The sequence below is a fragment of the Trachinotus anak genome, unplaced genomic scaffold (assembly GCF_046630095.1).
Source record: "Trachinotus anak isolate AG129_WGS33_773 ecotype Australia unplaced genomic scaffold, CSIRO_AGI_Tana_v1 ptg000003l, whole genome shotgun sequence".
In the NCBI taxonomy this organism is placed as follows: domain Eukaryota; kingdom Metazoa; phylum Chordata; class Actinopteri; order Carangiformes; family Carangidae; genus Trachinotus; species Trachinotus anak.
The window spans coordinates 13,780,188-13,806,538 of record NW_027273854.1 but is presented as its reverse complement, the minus strand read 5'-3'; the positions used below and the strand labels follow the sequence as shown (position 1 = coordinate 13,806,538).

The 26,351-nt window shown below is 40.1% G+C and overlaps 1 protein-coding gene and 1 long non-coding RNA gene across 2 annotated transcripts; one reads left to right on the top strand and one right to left on the bottom strand.

Annotated features, from left to right (window-relative positions):
• Nucleotides 1-1,068: 1,068 nt before the first annotated feature.
• On the top strand, nt 1,069-5,596 carry wfikkn2a (info WAP, follistatin/kazal, immunoglobulin, kunitz and netrin domain containing 2a). Its single transcript, XM_071473935.1, has 3 exons — nt 1,069-1,630; nt 2,620-2,936; nt 3,174-5,596. Exons 1-3 carry the CDS (start codon nt 1,418-1,420, stop codon nt 4,372-4,374), a joined length of 1,731 nt encoding a protein of 576 aa, XP_071330036.1. The 5' UTR covers nt 1,069-1,417; the 3' UTR covers nt 4,375-5,596.
• Nucleotides 5,597-22,452: 16,856 nt separating this feature from the next.
• Nucleotides 22,453-23,492, bottom strand: LOC139608803 (uncharacterized). The gene is made up of 2 exons (XR_011685099.1): nt 23,244-23,492; nt 22,453-22,874 (listed from the first exon to the last, which is right to left on the bottom strand). It is a non-coding gene; the product is annotated as an uncharacterized lncRNA (long non-coding RNA).
• Between the last annotated feature and the right edge of the window lie 2,859 nt (nt 23,493-26,351).

Here is a 26,351-nt window from a genome sequence, read left to right as displayed (position 1 = left end):
GCTGAGCCACCACATGAGTATACTTGCATTTCACGCCATCGCATTATATTGTGCGTTTGTATTTTTGTACATATGCTCATGACTAACACACTTTGCTGGTTTTCAAATATTTGCTGTAGCTGATTCATAGAAATAACAGTTTGAACTATGGCCCCTAATTGGAGTCGCTCTATTATCTGAATCAGTTTATTTGAAACAGTACATTATGCGCTGTCAGAATTTGGACAGCAGTTGTGGTGCACTTTTTGCACTCAGTGTTATACTGCAATATGACAAACGGTCCATCCAGTAGTAGTACCAGATGTACAGGAGATTTCACCAAGTTACTCCACACCCATTGTACAAATAGATAAAAACCTTAACAAACCATATACAATGCATATTGTAAAATTATGTTTTATATATATATAAAATAAAGCAATAGCCCTATAGATTAATCTTTTGATACACTTTCAGAGGAAGTCAAATCAGAACAACAATAGATAAGAGAGACTGGAAGAACTACACTGAGTTTGGTGCCATCTTCTGGAGAGATTTTGTTCAGATGGGCAGGAGATATTTTGCAGTAACCACTGCTTTATAATCCCACAGCAAACTGCACAACATAGTCACTCAGTGCTGTGTTTTCATTTGATCCAAAATGACAAAAGATTCTTTTCGAACAGACACATGAAAATACACAAAATACAAGATAACAAGATAAAAGTTGAACTCTGTTAACCCTGATAAGTAAGAAAAAGGATCTGTGCTATAGTGTGACAATATAATGCAAAATCATTTTCAAATCATTTTTTATTTTTAGACTCTGTTCAGAAGCTCTTATCTTTACACCTTTTTTTTCATGTTTGAAAATATCACTCTAAAATGTTCAGTTCGTGCATAAATTGTATAATAAATTGATCTACTACATTTTTTTTTATTATGGCTTAATATCTCCATCTCCTTTGCAGCAACCTTGCAAGCTAAGGGTTAAGGCAGCCAGTGCCTTACGCACAGGTGTCTCGCCAGTCCTCTATGAAACAGCGCCTGCAAACTCTTGGGGAACTTTTTTTTTTTTTTTTTTTTTTCTTTAATTAAGTTGATCATAACTGTAACTCAGCTGGGATTTGCTGTCCGACTAGACAGGCCACTGTAATTCATGTAGTTAGATCTTAAGTGGGTTTGCACACTGCAGCCTTAATCTCTCGCTGCTATTAAACGTGGAGCGACAAACCTGAAGAGCTCTCCACGTCGAGACCGGTCCCGCCATTCTTATTCTCGCTGTTTCTATGCTGCATCTGATTCCGGTGTTTAGAAAAGTAACCTTGCGACAGTTTGAAGACTTTTTTCAAACTTAAGTTTCGTGTTACACTCAGTTGTCTCTCGCTGGAGTTCCTTTCTTCGAGGTTTTTAGTGTCCGTTCTGCTACGCGCCGGATATGTGGTGGATGCTGTTTCCCCGATGGATTTGGTTTCTCCTGGGACATTATTATACTATACTTCTTCATATGGACAGTTGCGGAGTGAGAGCGATGCCCATGTCCGTTGCCAAAGTGGTGTACTCCCACGCAGGTCTGTGCCCGAATGACCTGAACCCCAACCTGTGGGTGGATGCTATGAGCACCTGTATGCGCGAGTGTGAATCTGACCAGGTGAGTTTCTCCTGACAGCGACGGTGACGGAGGTGATGCTGCCCGTGAAATGTGAAGACTGCGGTTCGTCTGCAGTCAAAGCTATTGGAAGAATTTCAGTGCGACAGGCTGTGTGGTAACATCTTAAAAATGAAGCAAAAATAATTTTATTTGACTTAAGAAAATTGTTGATCTAATAAGGTTACAATGTTATAATCAAGTCAAGTCAAATCATATTATATATATCTCTATATTCACCCATCTATCTCTGTAAAGGACTAAAACTACCAAACATAAGTCTGAAAATTCACACACTTCATGAGGTATTCAAACATTTCATATCTTATTCTTGTGCTTTGGATCTTCATTTATTTGTGCATAGAATTAAAGAGCTATTACTACTAGATACCGAGGTAGCAGTAATTGTAATACATAAGAATGAGCTACATTGTGTATATATTGTTTTCAGGTCCAGTCTCTAAGTGCAATTCTTATGATGTACAGTGGGATCCAAAAGTCCATGATCACTGTCCCATTCACTTTTCCCACTCAACTGAAGCTCAGGCATTTACTATTGTCTATGCTAAAAGGACTCCACAGAACTGGAAAATAACAGGTTCTTCTGCCATATCCTTCATTAGACCAGGATCTAGTGTTAGACAGAACCCCCTAAATGTTAAAAAGAAAAACGACCAAATAACTGTTCCCAGGGATTCCTGTTTTCTTTGGTCTGTGCAAGAGTTGCTGCATGCAGGGTTGAAAGAAAAATAGCAAGCGGAAACTGGCCACAGCAAAAATAATCTTAGTGGTTATATAATGTTACACATGTTATGTTTTTAATAACTCATATTGTGTCATCATCTACTCATCCTCACTGACAGCATGCATTTAAAAACTCTAATCTTTATTTATAAGAAGGTTTTCATCAAGAATCAAACCATTTTCTCTGTTTTATGCAGTATTCTATTTCACATGTGGTACAAAAGTTTGTTTTTCTTTTCCAACTTCAGGACTGTGAGACGTTTGAGAAGTGCTGCCCTAATGTATGTGGTAACAAAAGCTGTGTGGCAGCACGCTACATAGACATCAAGGGCAACAAGGGCCCCATTGGAATGCCGAAAGGTGCCACCTGCGACAAGTTCATGTGCTCTCAGCAAGGATCTGAGTGTGACATCTGGGATGGCCAGCCTGTTTGTAAGTGCCGGGACCGCTGTGAGAGGGAACCCCACTTCACGTGTGCATCTGACGGCATGACATATTATAACAAGTGCTACATGGATGCCGAGGCCTGTTCCAAGGGTATCTCTATCTCTGAGGTCACCTGCAGGTAACATGTTAAGTATTTTAGATCTCTACTTTTTGTTTTTTGGTTTGATGAGGTAAAGTTGTCTTTTTTCGTTTGTCACAATTAAGACATTTGAAGAACACATTTTTTTTGGTGTAGAAAGTATGTGTACTGTATAAAATATAGTTAGGTATACTTTAATATGTCAGTATACTTAACAAAGATCCTTTGACATATCCTTGCTCTGATTAATTCCTTTCTTATTCAACCTACCTACAGGTACCACCTGACCTGGCCGAACACCAGCCCAATCCCTGCAGAGACCACCTTACATCCCACCACTGCCCTCCAGACCACCCTCCCAGCTGACATCCAGCTTCCCACCATACACAGTGGCCCCACCCAACTGGCTGTCTTTGTTGGAGAGACGGCTAGCTTCCTGTGTGAGGTGTCTGGGAAGCCACGTCCGGAAATCACCTGGGAGAAACAAATGAAGGGCAAAGAGAACACCATAATGAGACCTAATCATGTCCGAGGGAACGTTGTGGTTACTAACATTGGCCAGCTGGTCATATACAATGCACAACTTCAGGATGCCGGCATCTACACATGCACAGCCAAAAATGTTGGGGGAAGTGTATCATCACACTTTCCCTTGGTAGTGATCAGGAGAGAAGTGAAAGGTAAGAATACAGAGGGGAATAGTACCAACCTGCCTTTTCCAGCTGAAGAGTGCCTTAAGAGTCCAGACACAGATGACTGTGGCGAAGAGAGCATGAGCTGGTACTATGAACCAAAGAGGAACAATTGTTTCACCTTCACCTACAGTCAGTGCAATAAAAACCGTAACCATTTCGACACCTACGAAGCCTGCATGCTGTCATGTGGAGGAGAGCTAGCAGCTCCCTGTAGCTTACCAAGCCTCCAAGGGCCTTGCAAGGCTTACGAGCCTCGCTGGGCCTACAGCAGCAGCCTCAAAAAGTGCCAGTCCTTCGTCTACGGAGGCTGTGGTGGCAACGAGAACAACTTTGAGTCCAAAGAGGCCTGTGAAGAGATGTGCCCCTTTCCCAAGAACCACAACTGCAAGATGTGTAAACCTCGAGGCAAGATGGTCACCAGCTTCTGCAAGAGTGACTTTGTGATCCTCGGGCGTGTGACCGAACTGACAGAGGAGCAAGAGTCAGGCCATGCTTTGGTGACAGTGGAGGAGATCTTGAAGGACGAGAAGATGGGTCTGAGGTTCTTTGGCAAAGAACCGTTAGAGGTGACTCTTCTGAACATGGACTGGAACTGTCCCTGCCCCAATATCACTGTAGCTGATGGGCAGCTTATAATCATGGGAGATGTTCAAAACGGGATGGCCATACTGCAGCCCGACAGCTTCGTAGGCTCTTCCAGCACTCGTAGAATCAGGAAGCTTCGTGAGGTTATCCACAAGAAAACCTGTGATTTCCTTAAGGATTTCTCTGCCGTCCAGTAAAATCTTTTAAAATCTCACACTTCCTGACAGTCAGTTATGTTGTTTTCAGATTATTCAAAACTCCAGTGACCTCTCCAGTCTGACCGACTGCAAGTAAACCCAAAACTAACCTATCTGCAACCTTGGAGGTTGTGTTGCCCATATCAAATGTTTGTATTTCCTGCTTTTGCTCCCTATAGCACAGTAGACCTCAAAAAAAAAATCTTATAATCACATAGTTGTAAGTGATCATTAAAGATGCTGTGTCAAAACTGTCCTATTTTTTTTAAATTAGAATCAAACCTAGAGAGTTTTGCTGTCATCATCTGCAGCATGCTGTCTGAAAAAAGCAAGCAGAATAGAAATAGTCACACACATTTACCCTGTACAAAGTATTTAATCTTGTAACTGTTTATTAAAATGACTTTATAGTTTTCCTCTACACTAATATCATTTATTTAGCAGTATGTGTTAATATAATTGGCTTGTTTGCTTTGTGTTTATGTGGGACCTCACAAAATTGACATTGTATAACAACTGTCCTGAGCTCTTGAGCTCACAATAATGCAATGTGAAGCCTCAGTTTATCTACCAGAATCAAATAAGCTCTTTGGTTCCATTTTTTGTGGAATCTATTTTGATAAGTTTTAATTTACAATGCAGAATATGTATGTGGATTTCTGTACTTCATATTTATTTTTCTTGATCTATTTCTTATAGGGCTATGGCCAGTGGACACACACACACACACACACACACACACACACACACACACACACACACACTATATATACACACATATAAATGTGTGTGTATCTATGTGAACAGACATATTTGTATGTTATCTATGATATATTAGTGCTCATTAAAACTTTTATGGAATATGATGACAAAATGAATAAAGATGATTTAGAAAATATTGCCGTTTCTTTGCTTTTTGATGTTGTGTTTTTCCTCTGCTAGAGACAAAATACCTGACATGCTCACAGTTTATCAAAAGACTCATGTGGAGACTGCATGTGTCAGTCTGTAGCTGACATCCCTTCATCCAAGTCCTCCTCCTTCCACTTGTATTTCACACAAACAGGGCCTAGTCTGGCATTAAAATCTGAAGCAGGTCACATTCCAGCCCAGCTGTGGTGGCCTGCAGAGCTGTGTGTTGTGTTGTGTCTGGGTCTGGGGCCCTCGCATAGCACACACCCCACCGGCCATCCATTGGCCTTGTGCGGCCCCTTTCATGTGCAAGAGGCCAGGGTGAAGGGGAAGAGGAGGAGGAGAGGGATGTTGGCTGATTCTCTCTTTCCCTCTCTCAGTTGGCCACATCTGTGTTAAAGGGGCATAATAGAGAACAGAGAGAGGAATGGAAGGAGAGTAAAAGGTCAAGTAGAAGTAAGGAACCGTAAGCCCTGAACTCAGCTAAAGTAAGGACAGAGCTTGATACTTGAATTGTCTCCGCTGACACACAATCAGTCTGTGGAATTTCTTACTTTAAATGCTGACATTGTGGCCAAATCCTGATGTGAAAGAAATTTGGACAGTGGAAAAATTAAAATATGCTTGAGTATAAAGGTGCAAATAGTTACAATGTCTATGGGGAGAATCAACTCAGGGGGAGGGATAGCTTAAGAAGAAAATTAGTCACCAGGACCAGCAGGACGTACAGGAAACAAAACATAAGGAGCCATCTACCCACTGAATGTTTTCCCCCTTCCCCCTCTGCCCTTATATCCCCTTTTCTAGCCCCCTTCCTCAGCCCTCTTCCTCAACTGTCTGCCCATGCAGACCGAGAGACAGCCAGCCTTGAGCGGCGACCTCTGACCTGCTAATGAAAAAGAGGCCACCAAGGAAAAGACCACTTTCATTAGAACTGTTGACAAGTGTTAAGTGACTGGCTGAGCTCCAGACTAGCTCCACACGGATCCCTTGATGTCCTACACATCACAGCCGGCTGCTGATTCCAGTATCAAGTTCACTGAGAGACCACCAGCCAGGCAGCCTGCCAGACAGACCATAATAATAAGCCAGACAGCCACAGGTACAAAGAGTGGGGTGTGTGTGTGTGTGCGTTGGGGGGGGCAGTGCCCTCAGTGACACAGTATCAGTGAAGAACTTGTTGGTCTTCACAGGGGTGGTCTACTTTTATTTCAAGAAAAGTAAAACACAAGTATTGGCATCAACTGTACTTTTTATCTCAGTTATCTTGCTAAGAAAATGTACATGGTTTCTCAGTAAAACTTCAGGTTTTATTTTTGAGGTGTGACACAGCATAAACCACAGGAGTCATTACATCGCAAAAAAGGCAACTTATTTGCATTGGTATGAATTAGGATTACAAGTTGACAGGAGTTAGAAATATAAATTATCAGCCTTTACCTTTTGTTTAATTCAAACCAAACCAGATTTCCCTACACTGTAACATCTTAAATCAGCTTTTTTTTTTTTTTTTTTTTTTTTTAATGACTAACTCAGTATAATTAGATTGTGACTTAGTGTGATGAGTTGAGGCTTGTGTGTGTTTTTTTTTTTTTTTATTCATGTCTCAGGTGAGTCATGTTGCCTTTTTATCTCAGTGGTTCTCAAAGTGGGGTCCCTTAAGGGAGTTCCTGGAGGTCCCCAGCAAAAAGTGGAATTATTATTTATATTCACTAAATTCCATCCACCAAGTAATACAATGACAGAATGTATGACCATTTTGGTCATGGATTTCAAACACTTTCTGTAATAAAACATCTAAAAGAAAAAATCTTATCAGATAGGGGACCATTGGATGAAATCTATCAATCTAATCTTGCCCGTGGTCTAATTTGTAGAAGTTCCTAATGTGAAAAAGTTTGAGAACCACTGTTCTAGCTGATCAGAATGAAAACAATACAAACTATGATAAAGATATAGTCCACTGTGAGATATGAGATATTTTTCCACACAATCCTGTGGGTGAAGGCACTGGCCGACATGGAGGCAGAGAAATAGACAGAGAGATACATGAAGAGAAAAAAGAGGGACTGAGAATAGAGCAGAGGGAGCATGACCCACTTTGCATGCAGGTGGTTCATCTTGGTGAGCTGATGTGTGCACACAGGGGGTAAACTATAAACACCCATTGACTCATGCATGCACACAGACACACAAACATACATGCACATGTGATATATGCACTTCAGACACATATGCTGTGGCCGTAATCATAGCTTACATCTCCTTTTGCTTTGGATAATGGACATTTTCTTTCCATGATTCTACCAATCTCATTTCCACTGTCACTCAACCATAATAAATGGACTAATGTGCTAAAATATTGTAAGTAAGATAAGACATCAAGTAATCAAGAATGTGCTACATTTTAAAGCATGTGTAGGATTTTTTAGGATTGGTGCTCTAGTTCTTTTTGCATTAAGTCCCATGTCTGTGTAGGACTCTCAGTAAACAGACAGATGAAAAATACATCACTGTTTTTTGTGCAATCAGTGAGGCTGCCCACTGGGTGGCAGCACAATATTTGACAATGTTGGATTTTAAGTGCATAAAAATACACTGAAGTATTCATATGGAGAAGTCAGTGTAACTCACATTTAACCATCATGAATGTATTTTTAAAGACAGAATTCTGTACATGAAGAGGAAAAAAAATACAGTACAGTTTTCAGGAAGCTTCCAAAAATCTTTCAGAAGAATCACCATCTTATACAAATAAGATTGTGTAAAACAGATTGATAGGCAGCAAAAATTACACTTTGTATTATTAATTTTGGGGCCTAAATATATAACGTAAATAAGTAGTTAAAGTGAATATTATGTTCACTGGGCAAATGTCCTTTTACAGTGTTTTACAGTGCTTCAAAACAGATTTTAATATAATTTTTAAATGCACACACACACACACACACACACACACAGTGTCACTTGCCCTACGAATGCCTCCACAAGCAGTCAGCCAGATGGTCTAGTAGATCGTGCCCGATGCACTATATGTGTGCATCCACACACACAGAGATACACACACACAGAGTGTCAATAGCAGCTTGCTAGAGCTGATCTGTGTGGTGACTTAGAATAAAAAAAAATTGCCAGATGGGAGGAGATGGACAGAGGGTCAGAAAGACGGAAAATCTCAAATTACCAAGATAAAATGTGGAATACCAGCACACAACATTCACATAGTTTATAAATGCATGCACAGATCTGCACACACAAACACACAGTATGAATGCAGTGGATTAACATTGTTGGCACTTGGTGAGGAGTATGAGTAGGAGTAGGAATTTTTACAGTCACACAGAGGACATTTCATGCTGAAGTTTTTGGTATTACATGATATGTGGTTATACAACAAGAACATCCAAAACACATTAATGCACAGGCTTGTTTTTCCCCTTTAGAGCTTATACACAACTTGACTTTTGCAGCACTGCAGTCCTCCCCTTGTTTATTATTTAAGACAGGTGTAGGAGGGTGGATGGTGAACATAAGGTCTGCATGTTTGCAGACGTCTGACTGCTTAACAATATGGCAGGGTTTGCTAACAGAAGGAGAGAAGTAGGAAACAATTATTTGGAGATGAGACATAAAGCGGGAGGAAAACCAAAAGCAGGGAAGAAGAGAGCAGATAAAAGGGCTGGAGGGGGAAGGGAAGAGAGGGGGAATCAAGAAAGGTAAGGAGAAAGGAGAGTGGGGAAAAGGACAGAGGGACGACACGGAGGGGCAGAGGGTATGTTGGAGTGGGGGTTGAATGATGAAGGGAGAAAGGTCATCATAGCATAAGGAGGGTGTAACTGTCCAGAACATAAAACTGCTGCTGTCGACTCCAGGGGATTCTTTTACCCCCCCTTATCTTTATGCTTTCTAAAAATAGAACCTGCTTGATGTAGGGGGAAACTAGGACACTGTTACCTCACATCTCTCCGTTGTATCTATACCCACTTTATTACATCTAGATAGATAGATAGATAGATAGAAGATAGACAGAACCATGCAGAAGACTGACTTATAACATTCTCCACACCCTCTTTAGTGTGAATAATAATAATGTTATGGAAGAGGAATAGCAATTTTCTCCATTTGATTACAGCCTCGAACGATGCACTGAACAAACATGTGCCCTTTAATTATCAAATATAGAAGGGCTGGAACGCTAAATACCACTTGAAATTTAAACATGTAATTGTACATGCCACGACATGCAACCAAACACATGGTACAGTATGCTTACATGTAGAAATGAATGGATTCACACCACTGATAATAAGTACAGAAATAAAGGCAGAACTAAACTAAAAAACACTACCAAATTGCTTCCACGAAAGTAATATTTCTGAACAAACTTTGCATCTACCACGTTACCATATGTGTGTGTGCAATGTAGATTGTACAATATGGTTCAAAACTATAGTCAGACACTGCCATCATCCATCATAACACACATGCATACACATATTAACATAAACTCACACATTAATACACAGGAGTCTGTGTGGATTGAATAAAAAAACAAACAAAATGCCCGAGGCTTTCAGTTTGTGGAATTTAGATGTGCTGCCACTGTATGCTGTCTTTGGTTTTGATTCAGTTCAAACACACAAATGTATCACGCACACATGCACTCATTGGTAATTTGAATTAAGAAAGAAATTCAGATACAAAGATTATGCTGATACAAAATGGAAAGTGGTGCGTGTGTGTGTGTGTATGTGTGTGTGTGTGTAGCCTGCATGTGCACTCTGTGAATCGAAAAAAAAAAAGTGAAAATCAGCTTTACTTTCAATTATGCTCAAGGCTTCCTTAAATGAGAATGATAGAGAGAGTAACAGAAAAAAAAAAATCCAAACAGACACCCAAGAGAGACTGAGATGAGAACGCGAGGGCGGGGAGTGGCCAAAAAAGAAACAGAGGGAGGGGGGTGGGGATAAGGGGATGCTCGGGACAAAATGTTCTAATCCTAAACCAGCATCACAGAGTTACTCAGGGATTTCACATTGTTTCTGTTTTGGGAGGACCATTGTCCTAGTGTGACCCAGCAGAGCAGCTGCTCTCAGGATAGAAGCAAAGGATATCAGTTACTGTAGATGTGACAAATCTGAATTATCATTAACTGCATGTGAAAGTGAAAGAAGAGAATCCTCTGGGAGAGGATGGGAAGCACACAGGAGCCTTCAGTGATACTGCCACTTCTGTGAGTGTTTTGAGATGAAAGGGATGATGCTATCAGATAAAAGACAGAAAGGCAGAGAGAGAGAGAGAGAGAGAGAGAGAGAGAGAGAGAGAGAGAGATGACCTTCTTACATAAACTTCAGCTTATAATAGTTATTACCAGGCCTCTGTTGTATGCTAGTACACACAAAAAGCACACACACACTCACAATACCCCATTAACAGTTTACAGTACATGTGTTTTTCAGTAACTAACATCATAATGGATTACAATTTGAAATTTAGCAAATACATTCGAGTTACAAATCATAGACAGTTTGGGGGCTGAGTGGTTTGCTGTTACACCAGTAGTTTGACAGAGGACTGATATGAGTTCAGTCATTGAGCATTCAATGGAACGACTGGTTTGGTATGTGCTAGCTCGTTGCAGGGGCTGGAAGTGTATGCATGCAGTTAGCCATCAAAAGAGGAGAAATTTACATTCCAGTAACTCCAAGCTTGTCTTATTTGCATGTTGTGCATTTATAGCTGGCTTCCTAATGTTACCTAATAGTAATGTTATATACAGGAATCACCTGGTTTGGTTCAGAGTTGGAGGATGTACAGCTTTACTGTCAGTCAAAAGTTAGCTGCTGACGTTAAGTTAAAAACTCCAATCCTGTGTGTTAATCCACAAAGTCTTGCTTTTTTTTCTACACCTTAAATACAAAAAGACGTGGCACTGGTTTTGGAGGCTTTCAAGTTGTTTTAAAGGTACCTTCAACTGATTTGATTTGAGTAATGAAAGTAATAAGTAATTTAATTAATTACACCAATTGCTGTTGAATAATTAGTCATGTATTATTAATGTAAATGAATGATTTGTAGCCCAATGTGTAAATGATTACATTCTTCAAGTAAGTTGCCCAACACTGGCCCATACATGTGTTGTCCCAAGGCATCATGCGACCCACAGTTCTGACTGTGGCCACTATGACGGTGTAATAATAATAATAATAATAATAATAAGAAGAAGAAGAAGAAGAAGAAGAAGAAGAAGAAGAAGAATACATTTTATTTGTAATGCACTTTACATTTGAAACAAATCTCAAGTGCTACAGATAAAATATTTTAAAAAGGCAAATAAAAACATAAAATAAAATGTAGGTGAAAACATCATAGCATAAAATGGACGAAGATAAAATATTCAGTGTAGTTAGTCAAGATTTGTAAGTTCTGCTTAAATGAAATGTTTTAAATGTAACAACAAAACCCACTGTTTCTAACAGTTGCAATGGACACCTCACATGCTGTGTGATATACACAAATCTTACTGCCTCGTATTATCATTTCATGAAACCCAGATATAGATGGAGATAAAAATATCATCCATTAATTTTCTAAGCTCATGTGCACAAGAGAAATTCAAACCCGACACCAGCCTGCTTTTGTTCATGTAGAAAATATACCAGGCCTTTCCTCATTGACACAGTCCTCTTGTCTATACAGGCTCTGTAAATAGCACTCTTTCTGCTTACGGCCACAATGACTTCACAGCCCCTGTTGCTGTGGCACCGCAGGGGCCAATGGATACAAGTCTCTCCTGAAATGCTATAAACCTCTGCAGACACTGGAGGGAGTGCTAGACTACTAACAGGGAAAAGTAGTTCAAAGAGTTTGTTTGACATTTGAGTTGTTGGGAAGTGTATAGTGGATTTTTTGAGCTTTTTCACTGAAAACAGCTGTATGATGCCGCTATAAATGGCACGATGTGGTCAATAAGAGGGAACCAGAGCAGTAAAGTTGTGAGCCAAAGAGCTAAACTATGACTATAAAGTGCTGTAAAGCCAAGGGGAGTTGTAGATTCAGGTAATAACTCTGTGTAGGTTCATCACATTGAGTGACACATTTCACATAGCCACACTTTGTCCTTGGATATATTGTTAGGATTAAAGATAGCTGCCTTAAATTTACCTTATGTACTCAAATCTTAGACAACCCTTTTCAACATGCTTCTATTGCTTTATGAAAACTTTTAAAGCCAGACGTGAAATGTTAACTGTTAGATAAGAAATGAGTTGGCCAAGAATGAATAAATCTAGCTCTTTAAGTATGCAGTAAATCCAATCAGCTCTTTTCAGTTTTACTCAACCAGGAACCTTCCTCAACCTAATAATAATAATACTAATAATAATGATGATCTGTTATCCAATTAGAATAAATAATAAAAACCATCCACACAAACAAATTTATTGCCTCTTTAATTTTTTGTCTCTGTTTTTGATGCTTTCAAAATACTCCTCAAATTTCACCAGAAAACCCTGTGGAGTGGGGAGAAGAGGGAGTGTTATCCAGCCCCTATCCTTGTTTGTTACATCTTAGCATTTGTAGAATCTGACTAATGTTGGCCCTTACATAATAAGTCACTCACTGAGACCCTAGTTTAGCACAGGGTGTTTGAGAAATATGCACGTTAGATAGTTTCCTTGGTGCGTCATCTTCTGCTGAAGAGTATTCCATGAACAGATACGATCTACTGAATTGTATACAGTTTACAGTCCATATATAATCAGCTACTGATTTTCAACTAACATAATCTTTAAATTGTGACTTCTTCATGCAAGGATTTTATGTTGTCTACAGTTTACAGGGGATCTTGAGCTTCAGGGAGAACAAGGTTGCTCCTTTTCACACACATTAATGTATATAATACAGCTTGGGTGTCTGACCTTATTTCAAGTCAAGCATTACATAAGTGTTCACTACTTGAAATGGGAGGAAATGTCTGGCCCTGTCAGAGAGAGAGAATGAGAGAGAAGTTGCAGTCTAACTATTTTTGGATTGCAGTCAGGTTCCTTTCTCCACGGTTTGAGCTTCTCCGCTGTGAGAGAGTATGAATATTAATCAATGCTTTTATCATTTGTTATGGAAAGGCTCCCTCTGTGTGTTTGAATGGCAGGAAAGCCATAAACCCATTTTTCCTTCTGCCGTATTACCATATGAGTCGAAAACATTTCTTACGGAAAGAGAGCTGAGAACTTGTTTGAACATAAAAGCCGCTGTGTGGAGGGAGAGCTGGGCTGCACGGGTAAATAATTTGTCCTTTCAGATTTGTTTAGAGAGGGGATGATTAGTAATCAACAGGTAAAAAGAAAGATAAATGACGTTTTCCACAGATGGGCCTTTGTCATGCAGGAGTGCCTGTGGGTTTGTGGAAAAGTGTGTGTGTTTACATATATGTGTGTGTTGGCTGCAAGGAAAACACCTCTAAGCTGGCTACAGCTAAAATCCTCACGTGCAGCTCACATCTAATCAAGGCTTGTGTGTGCACGTTTGTGTCTGTGTGTGTGTGTGTGTGTGTGTGTGTGTGTGTGTGTGTGTGTGTGAGTGTGTATGTGCCTTTATGTGTGGCAGATTTCACGACGTCATGCTTTCGTCCTCAGCAGCTTAGACAGCATGTCAGTGAGTATTAAGCATCCAAATCACATGACACTTGACCTCTGACCTCTGCTGTGTTCTGTGCCAGTGATAAAAAAAAACAAAAACAACATAGGCTCAAATAGCAGTGTGTGTGTGTATGCTGGGTCAGATAAACTGAGACACTGTGGAAATCTTGATCAAAACAACAGACAGGAGGAGTGGGAGAGAGAGGAAAAGAAGACAGGTTGGAATAAAATAATAAGGTAAGACAAACATAAAGTGAAGGTCTGTACCACTGATGGATGGAGTGAGCCTGACAGTTGTTAATAATGTCCCATAGGGGACGTCACCTGCCAAACCCACGTTAATAGGCTCCTAGAAAAGGCCGCAGCAGGCCAGTGGGGAATCACATCTAAAGTTTGCCCGCGGATGTGGCTATACCTGAACTGTTGCTATGACAACTGTAGCTCTAGCTGAAGTGGGATGAAAAAGTTTGTGGATGAATTTACAAAGAAATAGGAAATCCTGCAATGCAACAACATCACAACAATGAGAGATGACAAAATCAGGTGGCCCTATTTTTTTTTTCTTTGTCTATACTATGTACTGTAATATGACTACATGAATACCTTGTAGTGCCTTTTACTCTGCTCTTAGCAATAAATAAAAAATTAAAAAAATATTGAAACAACCTGATCATTTACTTCATTTTGATTAAATAGCTTAGCTTACTGGCTCACATGAGTCTACCAAATAAATATAATATAATAAACAAAATACCATGAAACATGTCTTTATAGTTATGACTCACATTAAACATTTGACTCCCATGGCTTGAAAAAGGGCTGCGTGTATGTGTGTATATTCTGATGTGTTCAGTTGCCAGGTAATATGATTTTGTCCTTGAGACATTCTCCCATATGCTGTATGTCAGCTCTAATATCTTTTCTAATGTCGGTTCAGAGCTTAAATGGTCTTCCTGCGCAGCCATTAGTTTCCACCTCCAGCTACAGTCGACTTTGACATGCATTTGTTGTCAAGGGCTATATACGAGTGAAACATAAGTAAGAATGTATTGTTACAGGTGTTGATTTAGACAGAAATATATTTTTCTATTAGGTGTGTGTGTGTGTATGTGTGTTTGTAATTTGTGTTTGTACATAACACTTATGAGGTGCACAGATGGCAGATGGCATGTGCTGTCATCTACCAGAGCTTCCACTTCTCAGTGTCAGACACACACACACACACACACACACACACACACACACACTAACACACGTATATGCAGTATCTATGATTATCCCCCTTGAAGATGGTCCTTTATGAAGAGAAGAGAAGAAAAGAGTTTTTAAGTTGTATTAGTAGGTATTTTGTTGTTCAGTCAAAAGCTTTTGCAAAGCCTTAATGTAGCTTTGAGTATTTACTTTGTCTGCTGATGTTTGCTCTCATACTTACATCTATGTTTGTGTGTTAACATGGATATTTTATACATAATATAAAACTACGTAACATATTCTATTTTGTTGTGTATGACTCATTAAATTATGAAGGGAATATTCGTTTACTTCCAGTTTTGAAGCCATTAGTGTGTGAGGCCCACAGTGACAGGTGCAGGGTGTATTATTGGGTTGGTGAGTCATTCTGTCTGTCAGAGAGTTTTTAAAACTCAAATACAGAGGGGTAGCTAACCTTCATCACTCTACTGCATTCACGTAATACTTGTTATGTAATAGAGAAAACATATACTTACACATAGGGATGCTTGAGAATATACATAAACACACAAAATGACACTGACAAAGACACAAACACACACATGCACAGCTACTAACATTAGTCCACATCCCCCATCTCATCTGCCCCAAAGATCTTACACACACTTTTACAAACACTCACACAACACAACAGCACGTGTCCTTCAAACCAGGGGCAACTGCCTTCAAACCCCCACCCCCCCACCCCCCCATGCACTTCCACCAGGGTTTATTGTGATACACACCACAGCCTCTGCTGCACTTTTTGCATTCACACTGTTGCTGTAGGTCCGACTTATGGGCTGTTTATAGCTTTGCCCTATCAATAGATGATGACCAGTCCCCTGAAGTAAACCATCCGGGCCAGGTTATATCATAACATGTGTGTGTGTGTGTGTGTTTGTGGGGAACAGCTGTGAGCAAAGCCCTGATGGGGCTCTCTGCTGGTCACTGCTGCTCTGCGTTAGCTTGATGTTTCCTCTCCTGCAGCGTGGTGAAAACAGACAAGACGAGGCAGGCACATACAATATGCACACATGCACGCAGACACACACACATAACAAATGAGAAGAACCAGACTGTCAAAACACATGTAAGATAAAAAAAGGAAACAAACACACAAAGTCAACACAAGGAGTAAAAATATGCAACCCTGGGGCATCACCACCGTGAAAGCCATGTCACACTATGCAGAGTCAAAAGAATAACAATTTTTCAAAAGACAGAGAAGGAAGATATCTTTAAGGTGCTGTTGTGTGCCCTGTTAGCAGCAGTAACAGTGGATGGGGCATTAGGTGGAACTCTTTCCTGCTAATCAATACAAGTTGTTAGAGCCTCTCTCTCTCTCTCTTCCATGCTTTCTGTTTCTCTCTCTCACAGATCCATTGTAATGCAGCACAGAGCACTCCACACATGGCCTTGACAAAGGCTGCTTGTACTCTAGTAGACCTTGGGCTGGGAGCCTTTGTAGCAAAAGTCCGTGACCTCACTCATTCCTTTTATTACATGAACACATACACACAAACACACACATAGGCCAAAGGAAAAGCACATAGAGGTGGATGTGGAGGTTTTTTTCTCCTTTTAAAAAAAATAAAAAATACATCCGCTGAGATGTAATACAGTTCTATTTACAAACATAAGCTCATGCCCCTTGGTATATACAGGTGCACATACTGATGCACTAACAGACCAAGACATACACACACACACACACACACACATGCGCGCACACACACATGCATGCACACACAAGCTCACTGTGCCCCAATCCAGCTTTTCACAGTGTTAATGGCCTTGGTGCTATGAAAGCTCAGAGCAATAAACACAATGCCGGCCCACGCGGCATGTGAGTGAGTAGGCTGTGAGTTGTGTGCTGAATGCATCTGTGTACGTGTGTGTGTTTGCGAAGGAGCCAGGCTTTGTCACATCCCTTCACACACCGTGCTTCCAGAAAAGGCCATGTTTAAATATGGTTTTGTAAGGTCCTCACCACCAGGGCTCAAAGTAGACAAACCGTTCACTATGGCTCATGTCGCCTCATGTTTAGTTTTACCACTCACTGACCACACCATGAGGTTTTCCAATATATAAAACATACTGAACTCGCAGGGGCGTGGTGTCATTTGTAGTCTGTTTTATTTATTTATTTTGCCTCGCTTGCAGAGGTGTGTTGGTTATTGTTCAGACATTCATGGTCCCCAGAGGATGAATCATAATGACTTCAGTGATCCTCTGACTTTTCCTCTAGCAATCAACATGAGGTTGATACATTTGGTTTTTTGTAAAATAGCTCGCCAACTTTGGTTACCAAATACTTTTGCACTACTAGTTTAGGGTGAAACACTGATTGTGGGTTCTTTGTTTACCCTGTTGGCTTGATTTACAGTTTTCTATTCTTGTTGTGTTGTTCTTAATATTTTTATGTTACTGACATGAAAGTTACCAAGCCTCTCATTATGTGGGAGTGGGTCAAGGGGGTCAAGCACCAGCCCCCACTGTATTTACTTATTTTTCTCAATTTGTCCGTACTTTGGACTATTGCAATGCTCAAATCCCCCAGAGATACAAAATAAATAAATAAGTAAGTAAATAAATAAATACATATATAACAGAGTCTTTGTGTTTGGTGCTAATTAAAAAATATTTTGTATTAGCAATATTTAGAGCGGCCAACTTCTCACCTGATCAGCAAAGTTGGATTTTAGGTTGTGATGACATATTATTTTGAATTTGCAGCCTGTACGTCAAACAGCACCATCTATTCAGACTAACACTTCCACTTGAATGTTGGTTGTCCACACTGAAATGCCAGAACCAGTGATGTGTTCTTCCACTTCTTCTTTTGTTTTCATTGTGGAGGCAAATAACAAAATGGTGCCTCACTGCCATCATTAGGTAGGGAGGGCAGTTGAGAAGCTTCTGCCAATCATGCAGTTAGTGGGTTCCTCCTGGTATGTTTTGGTTTTTCAGCAAATATCAAATGGCTGCTTGCACTTGTATTGCAGAGCCTTTTTTGAAAGGCTTTGTTCTTTGCTGGTGGAAAATGCTGGCTTGGTGTGGATTGAGCGCAAAAACTAAAACAAAAGATGTGTTTTTCAATTTATCCACATTGGTGTGGACATGACCTTAGCTCGAGGTGCCAAGCTCTCATACTATCAAAAAGACAACCACACCAGGTCTGTGTCTATCTCCCTTGGTCATATACTGACATGTAAAGCAGCTGTGCTGGCAGTTGTCAGTGTAGTAAACCAGTGAGAGGAACAGAACAGAACAGAACAGGACTTCAGCAATAATGCCACACTGGGTCTGTGTGTGTGTGTCTGAGAGAGAGAGGGAGAGGCAGGGAGAGAGAGAGAGAGAGAGAGAGAGAGAGAAAGAGAGGCAGAGCCTGCTGAGCCAGGCCTCTCATTATGTGGGATGTAATCTGAGCTTTCGGGGCCCGGACTGGCCCTCCGACTGCGCTGAATGGGGGTCGAGCACCGGCCCCCACTGTCTTTCCTGTGCTTTCACTCTGCTTAGCTCGGCAACTCTGATTATAAACCGAGAGGGTGGGGTGGGCGTTAGGGGTGGGGGAGCGGTGGAGGTTTGGGTGGATCAGGGTGGTGAAGTTTAGTGCTGGTATGGGTGTGATGGTAAGCTCCAGTTTGTGGGTTGTCTGAGTCTGTCTTGCCGCGTTGTATAGTTAAGTACAGGGAGTTTGCGTTTTGTGGTCTTATCTGCAAATACAGTACAAAAACATCTAAAAAGTATGAGAATAAAACTACATTCCACTTTCCCTCTAACTACACACTTCTGCCTTTTCCTGCCATTTGGATATAAATTAGAAAGAAATACACAAAACATCCAAATATGCTGAGATTCATAGAGAGGTGTTTAAAATGATCAACCAGATACCCAGAATTTTAGTAGTTGATATAAGAGTGAAGTTATAAAAAATATGCATCATCAGTTTGATTATATTCTGCAATATTGATATTTTAGACCTGATTTAAGAACAGGCACTCAATATACACTGAGGAACAATGCTTTTTCTCATATTTGAGGGACACATTGGGCATCATGGGGTGAAACTCTGGTTGATAGTACAAATAATATGACTTAATATGGCCCTTACTGTTATCATCTACATTTAAACCTCAATTAGATCCAGTTTTTCCACACGCTATTGCAATGGGACAAGACGATGATGTGTGTGTGTGCGCAAGTGCATGTGTGTATTAAGCTGTGGTGCTAAAGTCGGCCTACCACAGCGTAGGAGCAGAGATAACCTTGGATCACCTCAGACTAAATGACCACTCCTGCACAATAGAGATGATTAATGTCCACCTTCAATGTCTCACACACACGCACAAGCACAAGTCTTAAGTCACGTGTACTGTACTTGTGTGTATATGTGTGTGTGTGTGTGTGTGTGTGTGTGTGTGTGTGTGTGTGTGTGTGTGTGTGTGTGTGTGTGTGTGTGTGTGCGTTGTTAGGGTGACAGCCTTGTCCCTTAGAGCTAATGAGGCCTAGCGACCAGAGTCCCATGGCGCGATCTGTACTTGATACTAGGGCATTAGCTAAATACAGCAGGCACACCATTCATTTCCCTAGGTAAATATTCATCATAGGACTACATATTATACATCTCACTACAGCCATTATAAACACTATTTACATCCACAGAAAGAACTATCCGAGCCAATGAAAGGCACATCAACTTTCAAGCAAAAAAGTTTTGCCTAATAAAACTGCCTTAATTGCTGGAATGGAAAAGATAAAAGACACGTGGGCTGACCCTGTTTCTCAGTGGCAGAAGTGGGTCTCTCTAATATCTAATGAGCGCAGCTGTATAGGTTGTGTGTTTTTTCGTGTGATATGGCATATATATGTGTGTCTTGTGTAAAAGGGGGCGGTGGTTTACCCCAGGGGAGCTCTGTGCCTACCTTTATGTGCTCCTGTGTTTACTTTCCACCAGTTGTAATTGGAGGAGTGACTCAGTCTGGTGGTCTCTGGGGAACAAATTATTAATTTGTAGCCACTTCTGCCAGAATGCAGTTTCAACAGCACAGCAGATACATAAAGAGAGGAAAGGAAAAGTCTTTGGGCAAGTCCTCGAGTGTATTGTATATTCATATAAATTCTTTGACTTGTTTCATACTGAGTGATTGCTGGGCTAAAATAGGAATTTATATGTAGTCTAACAGAAGTATTTTTCTTCCATCCTTCCAGCTCTCTTTTTCATCAGTCTTTGTCTCTGCCTTGTTCTGTATTCTACCTCTGTATTTGAGTGTGTGTGTGTGTGTGTGTGTCTGTGTGTGTGTATTGGAGTGAGATGGGTGGTGGTTGGCAACCCACACTGCTTGTGAGTCAGCTGAATCACTTACACTTGGCACAGCATGTCATTTGAGAAAGAGAGAGAGAAAGAGAGCAAAAGAGAAAGAGAGAGACAAACGGCAAGAAAGAGGCGAGGCTCATGACAGAGGGCACAGAGTGAATAGTAGCCGAGTGGGGGAGGTGGTGAAATATGTGTTCCCAAAATCTGATGGGTGTAGATGGTGAAAAGATTGATGTGGCAGCAGGTGCTATGTTGCTCAGTCACTGACTATACTCACAAGAGAAACTGGGTTATTGAGAGAAATTTAAGTTGAGACAACAAGAGATGATCACGTTTAGTTGCAGCTGGTCAGCAATATGATTTCTCCCAGCATTTTTACAGTTTATTAATTTCTTATAACACCCTTTTATAGGGCATTTGGCGTGTCAACACATGGAGACTTTGCAGAATTACCTTACTGTGAGCATGTGTCAACATTTTACAAAATGGTTCACAAGCAGGGGAAATTTATTTTGAGTTCAGTTGCAGTTATAGTCTGACTTTGGATTTATTCCCACAAGCAGGCATTATGTCTCATACTGTGCATGTGCACTTCCACAGTGTTCCTCTCCTGGTTATGCACATGTGCACACTACCTTTTTCAAAACAACTCCTCCAATTTAAAATGTCAAAATTTGTCCCTCCAGAAGGACACATGAAAGTGTTTCCTGAACTGACACAGGAAGATGACACTGCTGTCGAATAAATAAAATATGACCACCACATTGCTGTGGTTAAGTTTAGGGAAACATCATCGTTTTGGTTATTACTACTTTGTTATGGTTAGGGGACCTTCAACATAATTTTACAATAATAACCACATGCTTATGGTTAACAGTCATGGCTAAAAGAAACCAACATTGACTGGTATGCAAGAGGAAATGAACAGCATTAAAGTTAAGACTTTGTGGCCACGATATATGTATCCTATATATGGTGAACACGATCCATACAGACATGATAATACTATAATTGTGCTCTTTACTCTGGCACTCATTTTACATTGCACATGATATAGTGTGATGATAATGGAAAACTGGAAGCTGAGGCCTACTTTCATGCCACACAGCTGTTCACCAGCAGTGGCCATGGCTGATGTACAAGAAAGACAGACTGACAGTGAGCTCGTGCATGAGAGCTGACTCACACAACAGACAACAACAACAATGACTTTCACATGCATGCACAGGGACCCATGCATGTTTTTATCTTCCCAGTGTATGTGTGTTAGTGAGTTTGCATAAGGCTGATTGTGTCCAACAGCCCACATCCAACCTCTGAGGAGACACTGTCTGCTTACATTTATTCCCTTGGATTCCTCTGAGGCCTCAAACCAAAACTTATCCTGACCACAGCGGAGAAAAGACAGAAAAAAGGAAAGTGAGAGTGGACACACACAGCAAGAGGGAATGTGTGTGTATGTGTGAGAGAGAGATAGGAAGAGGGATGAGAGAGAGACAGCGCACTTGAGAAAATGTTGTTTATGAGTGTTTGTATGTCTGTGTTTTTGTGGGTGGTTGTGTGCGCACCTTTGTCCGCCTGTTCACTGTGTATTAGAAAAATTGGGAGCAAGCCAATCCCTGTGCTGTATCTTTTTATACCCCAGTCCAGTGTTTCAGCCTCTCTGACAATAAGATGGCTGGTGATTTGTGAGTTACTATCTTTAAGCCCTGCTGACCTATGGGTGGCTGGAAAAGGAGACCTGAACTGACGAGCAAGAAGGTGGGTGTGGTGTATCTTCGCTGATCTGGTCTCAGATGAGGTTGACCTGCTTTTTGGGAGAATGTTGTGCAATGCCTCATGAAATCTGCTCCAGACACAGAGGTTGCTTTCTCAAAGATCAGCAGTAAGCCTATCTCGGTCTTTCAAGATGGCTTTGGAACGAGATCAGGTGACAACTCATGTTACACACTTGAGCAAATAAGGTGACACAGACAGATGCCTCCTTATTTTTTTTTTACATTTGTGAAACACTTCAAAAGTCCTCTTGGCATGGAAGTTGTTTACATGAGAGAAGCAAACCAACTGCTCAAATGGAAATCTATATCAGCCTCCAGGGATCCTGTCTTGTATGACAAGCCATCAGAACATACTCATAAAACCATCCGACATTATATACAATATCATAAGATTACACAATTACATACCAGAAAATACAACATATGATGAGATGACAAAAAACTGAGCAACACACACGTACTTGACCAACTCATATCTCTTCTCTTCTCTCTTCTCTGTCCCCTCACATTAGGAACAGTGTTGTTGACTCATGTCCTTATTCTGAGCACGTTGAATCACATGTCCTCTTAGTATAGTTTGGCTGGTGCAGCATCTATTTCAGTCCTCCTCTATGGGCAAACACACTGTTAGCAGGAAGGAGGTGAGGGGTGATGGAGAAGAAAAGAGACTAAAAGAGTAAGGGTTGAATAGCAACATCAAACCACGTTGGGAAGTCAAGTTGACAGAGTCCACTGTTAGTACTCAGAAGACAGGAGTGACATGTAGGTGAACAGGAATAAATAGCAAGAAAGGGATTATAGTAGTGACTTGCATATACATAAGAATCACAAATTACACAAAACCAGTGGTGCTAAGCTAATATACACATATTTAATGAGTTATTTGTAAGTTTTGCCATTGCTACCTATCCAACATTAGCATTAACAGATGTTTACTAATAAGTCTAAAAGAAACATTGCAAGTTCAGCATCAAACTTCATTCCTTTACTCACCAAGAGCTGCCTCCACTGGTTGAAAGCAACCCTCTTGTTTTGCTTATATTTTTTTATCACTTTTTTTCTTCTATTGAACTTAGCATACTAACCAGCTAACCCTGGCCTGATCGGACTGTATCTTCACTTTTTGATAGTGAGTAACTCTACCTTTCAGGCTCCCCTGATGAACTATCGCTGCTCAGAGGGCGTATTATAGCATCTTGTAAACAACGATGGCTAAGGCTCTTGCCAAGACTGGTAAGTAAGCAGCTGTCAATGCTAATGGTGGCTACGTAGCAGTAGCAAAACTTACACATAGCTCCATTAAAGGGACAGTTTAACATTTTGGGAAATGCACTAATTTGCTTTCTTGATGAGAGCTAGATGAGAAGATTGGTCCCATTATTACGTCTGTAAGTTAAATATATAGCTACTGTCACTCCATCTATCGCCTCAAAATATAGTAACACATCCACACTGTGTTGGAGGTTTGCGGCATGGTCGGAGACTTCACACATGTAAGATCTTAGAATTCTGGTAATGTGTGCAAAAAGAGATCAAACAGATTTTGGATATCAGCACTGACTTAGATCCAGGACTCCGCATACTGGGTATACTCCGTGAAAATAGGATGGATTGGGTTTGATCTATTTACTGAGAATTCTGCTCTTGATACCAAAAAAAAAAAAAAAGAGAACTATTTCCTGGTTGAAGCCGCAGTCTCCTAATACAGCGCAATGGCGAGACAGGGTAAAAAAGATCTTTATTATGGAGACAGGTTTGCTAAAAGATGGTCACCACTTACACAGGAAATGTCAGTGCTCTAATCACCTATCTTTTATTTTCTGAATTTTTGCTAATTATGGTGGGTGGAACTGTGTGTGCATCTCCATGTGCATTGTATGTCATGTATGTTTGTGTATGTGAAATAAATAAAAAAGTTTAAAAAGTTTAAAAATATATATATATATATATATATATAGCTACAGTGATACATAGCTCAGCATAAAGACTGAAAAAAGGGGGAAACAGCTAGCCAAGTGTAAAAACAGGATATTGTGGTTTATGGGATGTTATGTGGTGGATCATTTCTTGGCTGGTTTTGACTAAGTCTTGAGGTTGTCAGGTAACTTTTCTTTTAGTGACTGTGGTATCAAGAAAACAAACAAACAAACAAAAATTGTGTTGAAAACAAAGCTTGGTATTACATTACACAGTACATTACTAAATACAGATCTATGTTTATGTCCTAGAAAGTTGGACTGACAGTATATACCCAACCTGTTTTTGTCAGCAGGATCTCAACCAGGAGAGTACAACTGCAAATGATTGCTAGTCTAGTGCTTTATAGCTATAGCTATAATCAAGATTTATTTTCTCAAGTCAAACTCTCTGACTCCATATTGACTTAAATCTATATTCCTTTGTGAGGAGACTCTTAAACCTCATCACACAAAATAGATCTGTATTGTATCAAGAAGCATCACATAGATAACATTTGGCTGGGGACTCCCATCTGACAGCCGTTTGCTTTTTGGGCTAATTTGCAGCTGACACATTTTGCTGAAGAGTGCTGGTATTCCTTCCTCTATTTGACTCTATTCTGTGTCTCTATCCTACAGCCCTATTACAAATACCACGAGAAAATAATATAAATTATTAACTCCACAGTGATATACATATTTTTCATGTGATCGTGATCACAAATGATTACTGTAAATTCCCAACAGCAAAGCTATAAAAGCTACAACCCTCTGTTGTGCTACAGTAATAGCTGAATGTGTCAACAGTTTCATCAGATGTCAACTTTAAATATCGGCCCGTCACTGAGATATCCTGTACTGATGGAAATAAACAGTTCAAGCATGTGACAGCACTATGTGCAGTTTCTATTAATGGCACAAGAGCTGGGTATCAGTAGGTAATGGTAACATTTTTCTCTTATCTTGTACATCTCTGTCAAACAGTTTCACTCCAAAGCAGTATTATCTCCTTCCAACAAGATTTCACTTCATTGTTTCAAAACATGCAGCTTTTTTAACTCAATTATCTGTGTTCCAGGATTTTCTTATTTCTGAAACTCTGTGATATTAATAAATATGTCTTTGACAATTTGTTTTCTGTTTTGCTTTCTATAGCAAGGAATGGAATAATTTCAATGGTTGTAATACTGACTCACTCACTCCTGATTGAGAGGATACACATTTAAGTGTGATATGAATTTGAGGAACTGATACATACTTTTCTAAATGTGTAGAGGAGACCAGGAATTTGTGAACAAAAGCAAGGTTTGCACCATTAGTTGTCTCTACATGGAGCTTTTTGTTCCACTAGTGATCACAATAGACATTTATCAGAGGTTAAACGTCTCATGTAAACACCTGAGTCTGAATCAACAAGCTCCCTCCAAAAAGTGGGTCAAATATTAACATTTTATTCAGCAAAAGAAAACTTGTCATGTCAGCAATTGTTTTTAATTTATATTTAATTAAAGCAGATTTTACAATGACTTTTTTCATGATAATTTTTCAAGATTTTTTCATGATTTTTCAAGCATAATCAAGCATACATCTTTCTGCACATGCTTTCAAAATTGAATTATGAGAAGGTGCCCTTCCGAGAAGACTCGTTACTCTTGAAATTCATGATCACTCGCTACCTTTTTCAGAGCCATGCATGTTCCTCAGGAGAGCCATCTATAATAGGAGATGTTATCATAAACAGAAGGCTCATCCTCTGCTCAAGAACTACAGTGTTATTTTAATAAAACTGTTACTTAAGTACAATAGCACAGAGGTTAACACAGCTTCTTCTCTTGCAAGTGATATGTATTTGAAATGTAAACACGACTGCTTGTCAAACCATTTCATTTTATTGCGAGTTATTGTTCAGATTGATTACATTTGGAAAGAAAAACACTGGCCCATGAATCTATATTACTGCATATTAAATACATGTTGTTGGGGATACAGGAATTGACGGAGAAGAGGTAGTAAAATTAGAAATGTTTTGAATTGTCAAATTTCATCCATGAATTCTTCTCTGCTCTCTCTCTCTTTCTGTCTCTCTCTCTCTCTCTCTCTCTCACAAACACACACACACACACACAAACAAATAGCATATAAT

Coding starts and splice junctions, on each gene's coding strand:
- wfikkn2a (XM_071473935.1), top strand. CDS start 1,418: ATGTGGTGGATGCTGTTTCCCCGATGGATTTGGTTTCTCCTGGGACAT. Junction 1,631..2,619: donor GCGAGTGTGAATCTGACCAG/GTGAGTTTCTCC, acceptor TTCCAACTTCAG/GACTGTGAGACGTTTGAGAA. Junction 2,937..3,173: donor ATCTCTGAGGTCACCTGCAG/GTAACATGTTAA, acceptor ACCTACCTACAG/GTACCACCTGACCTGGCCGA.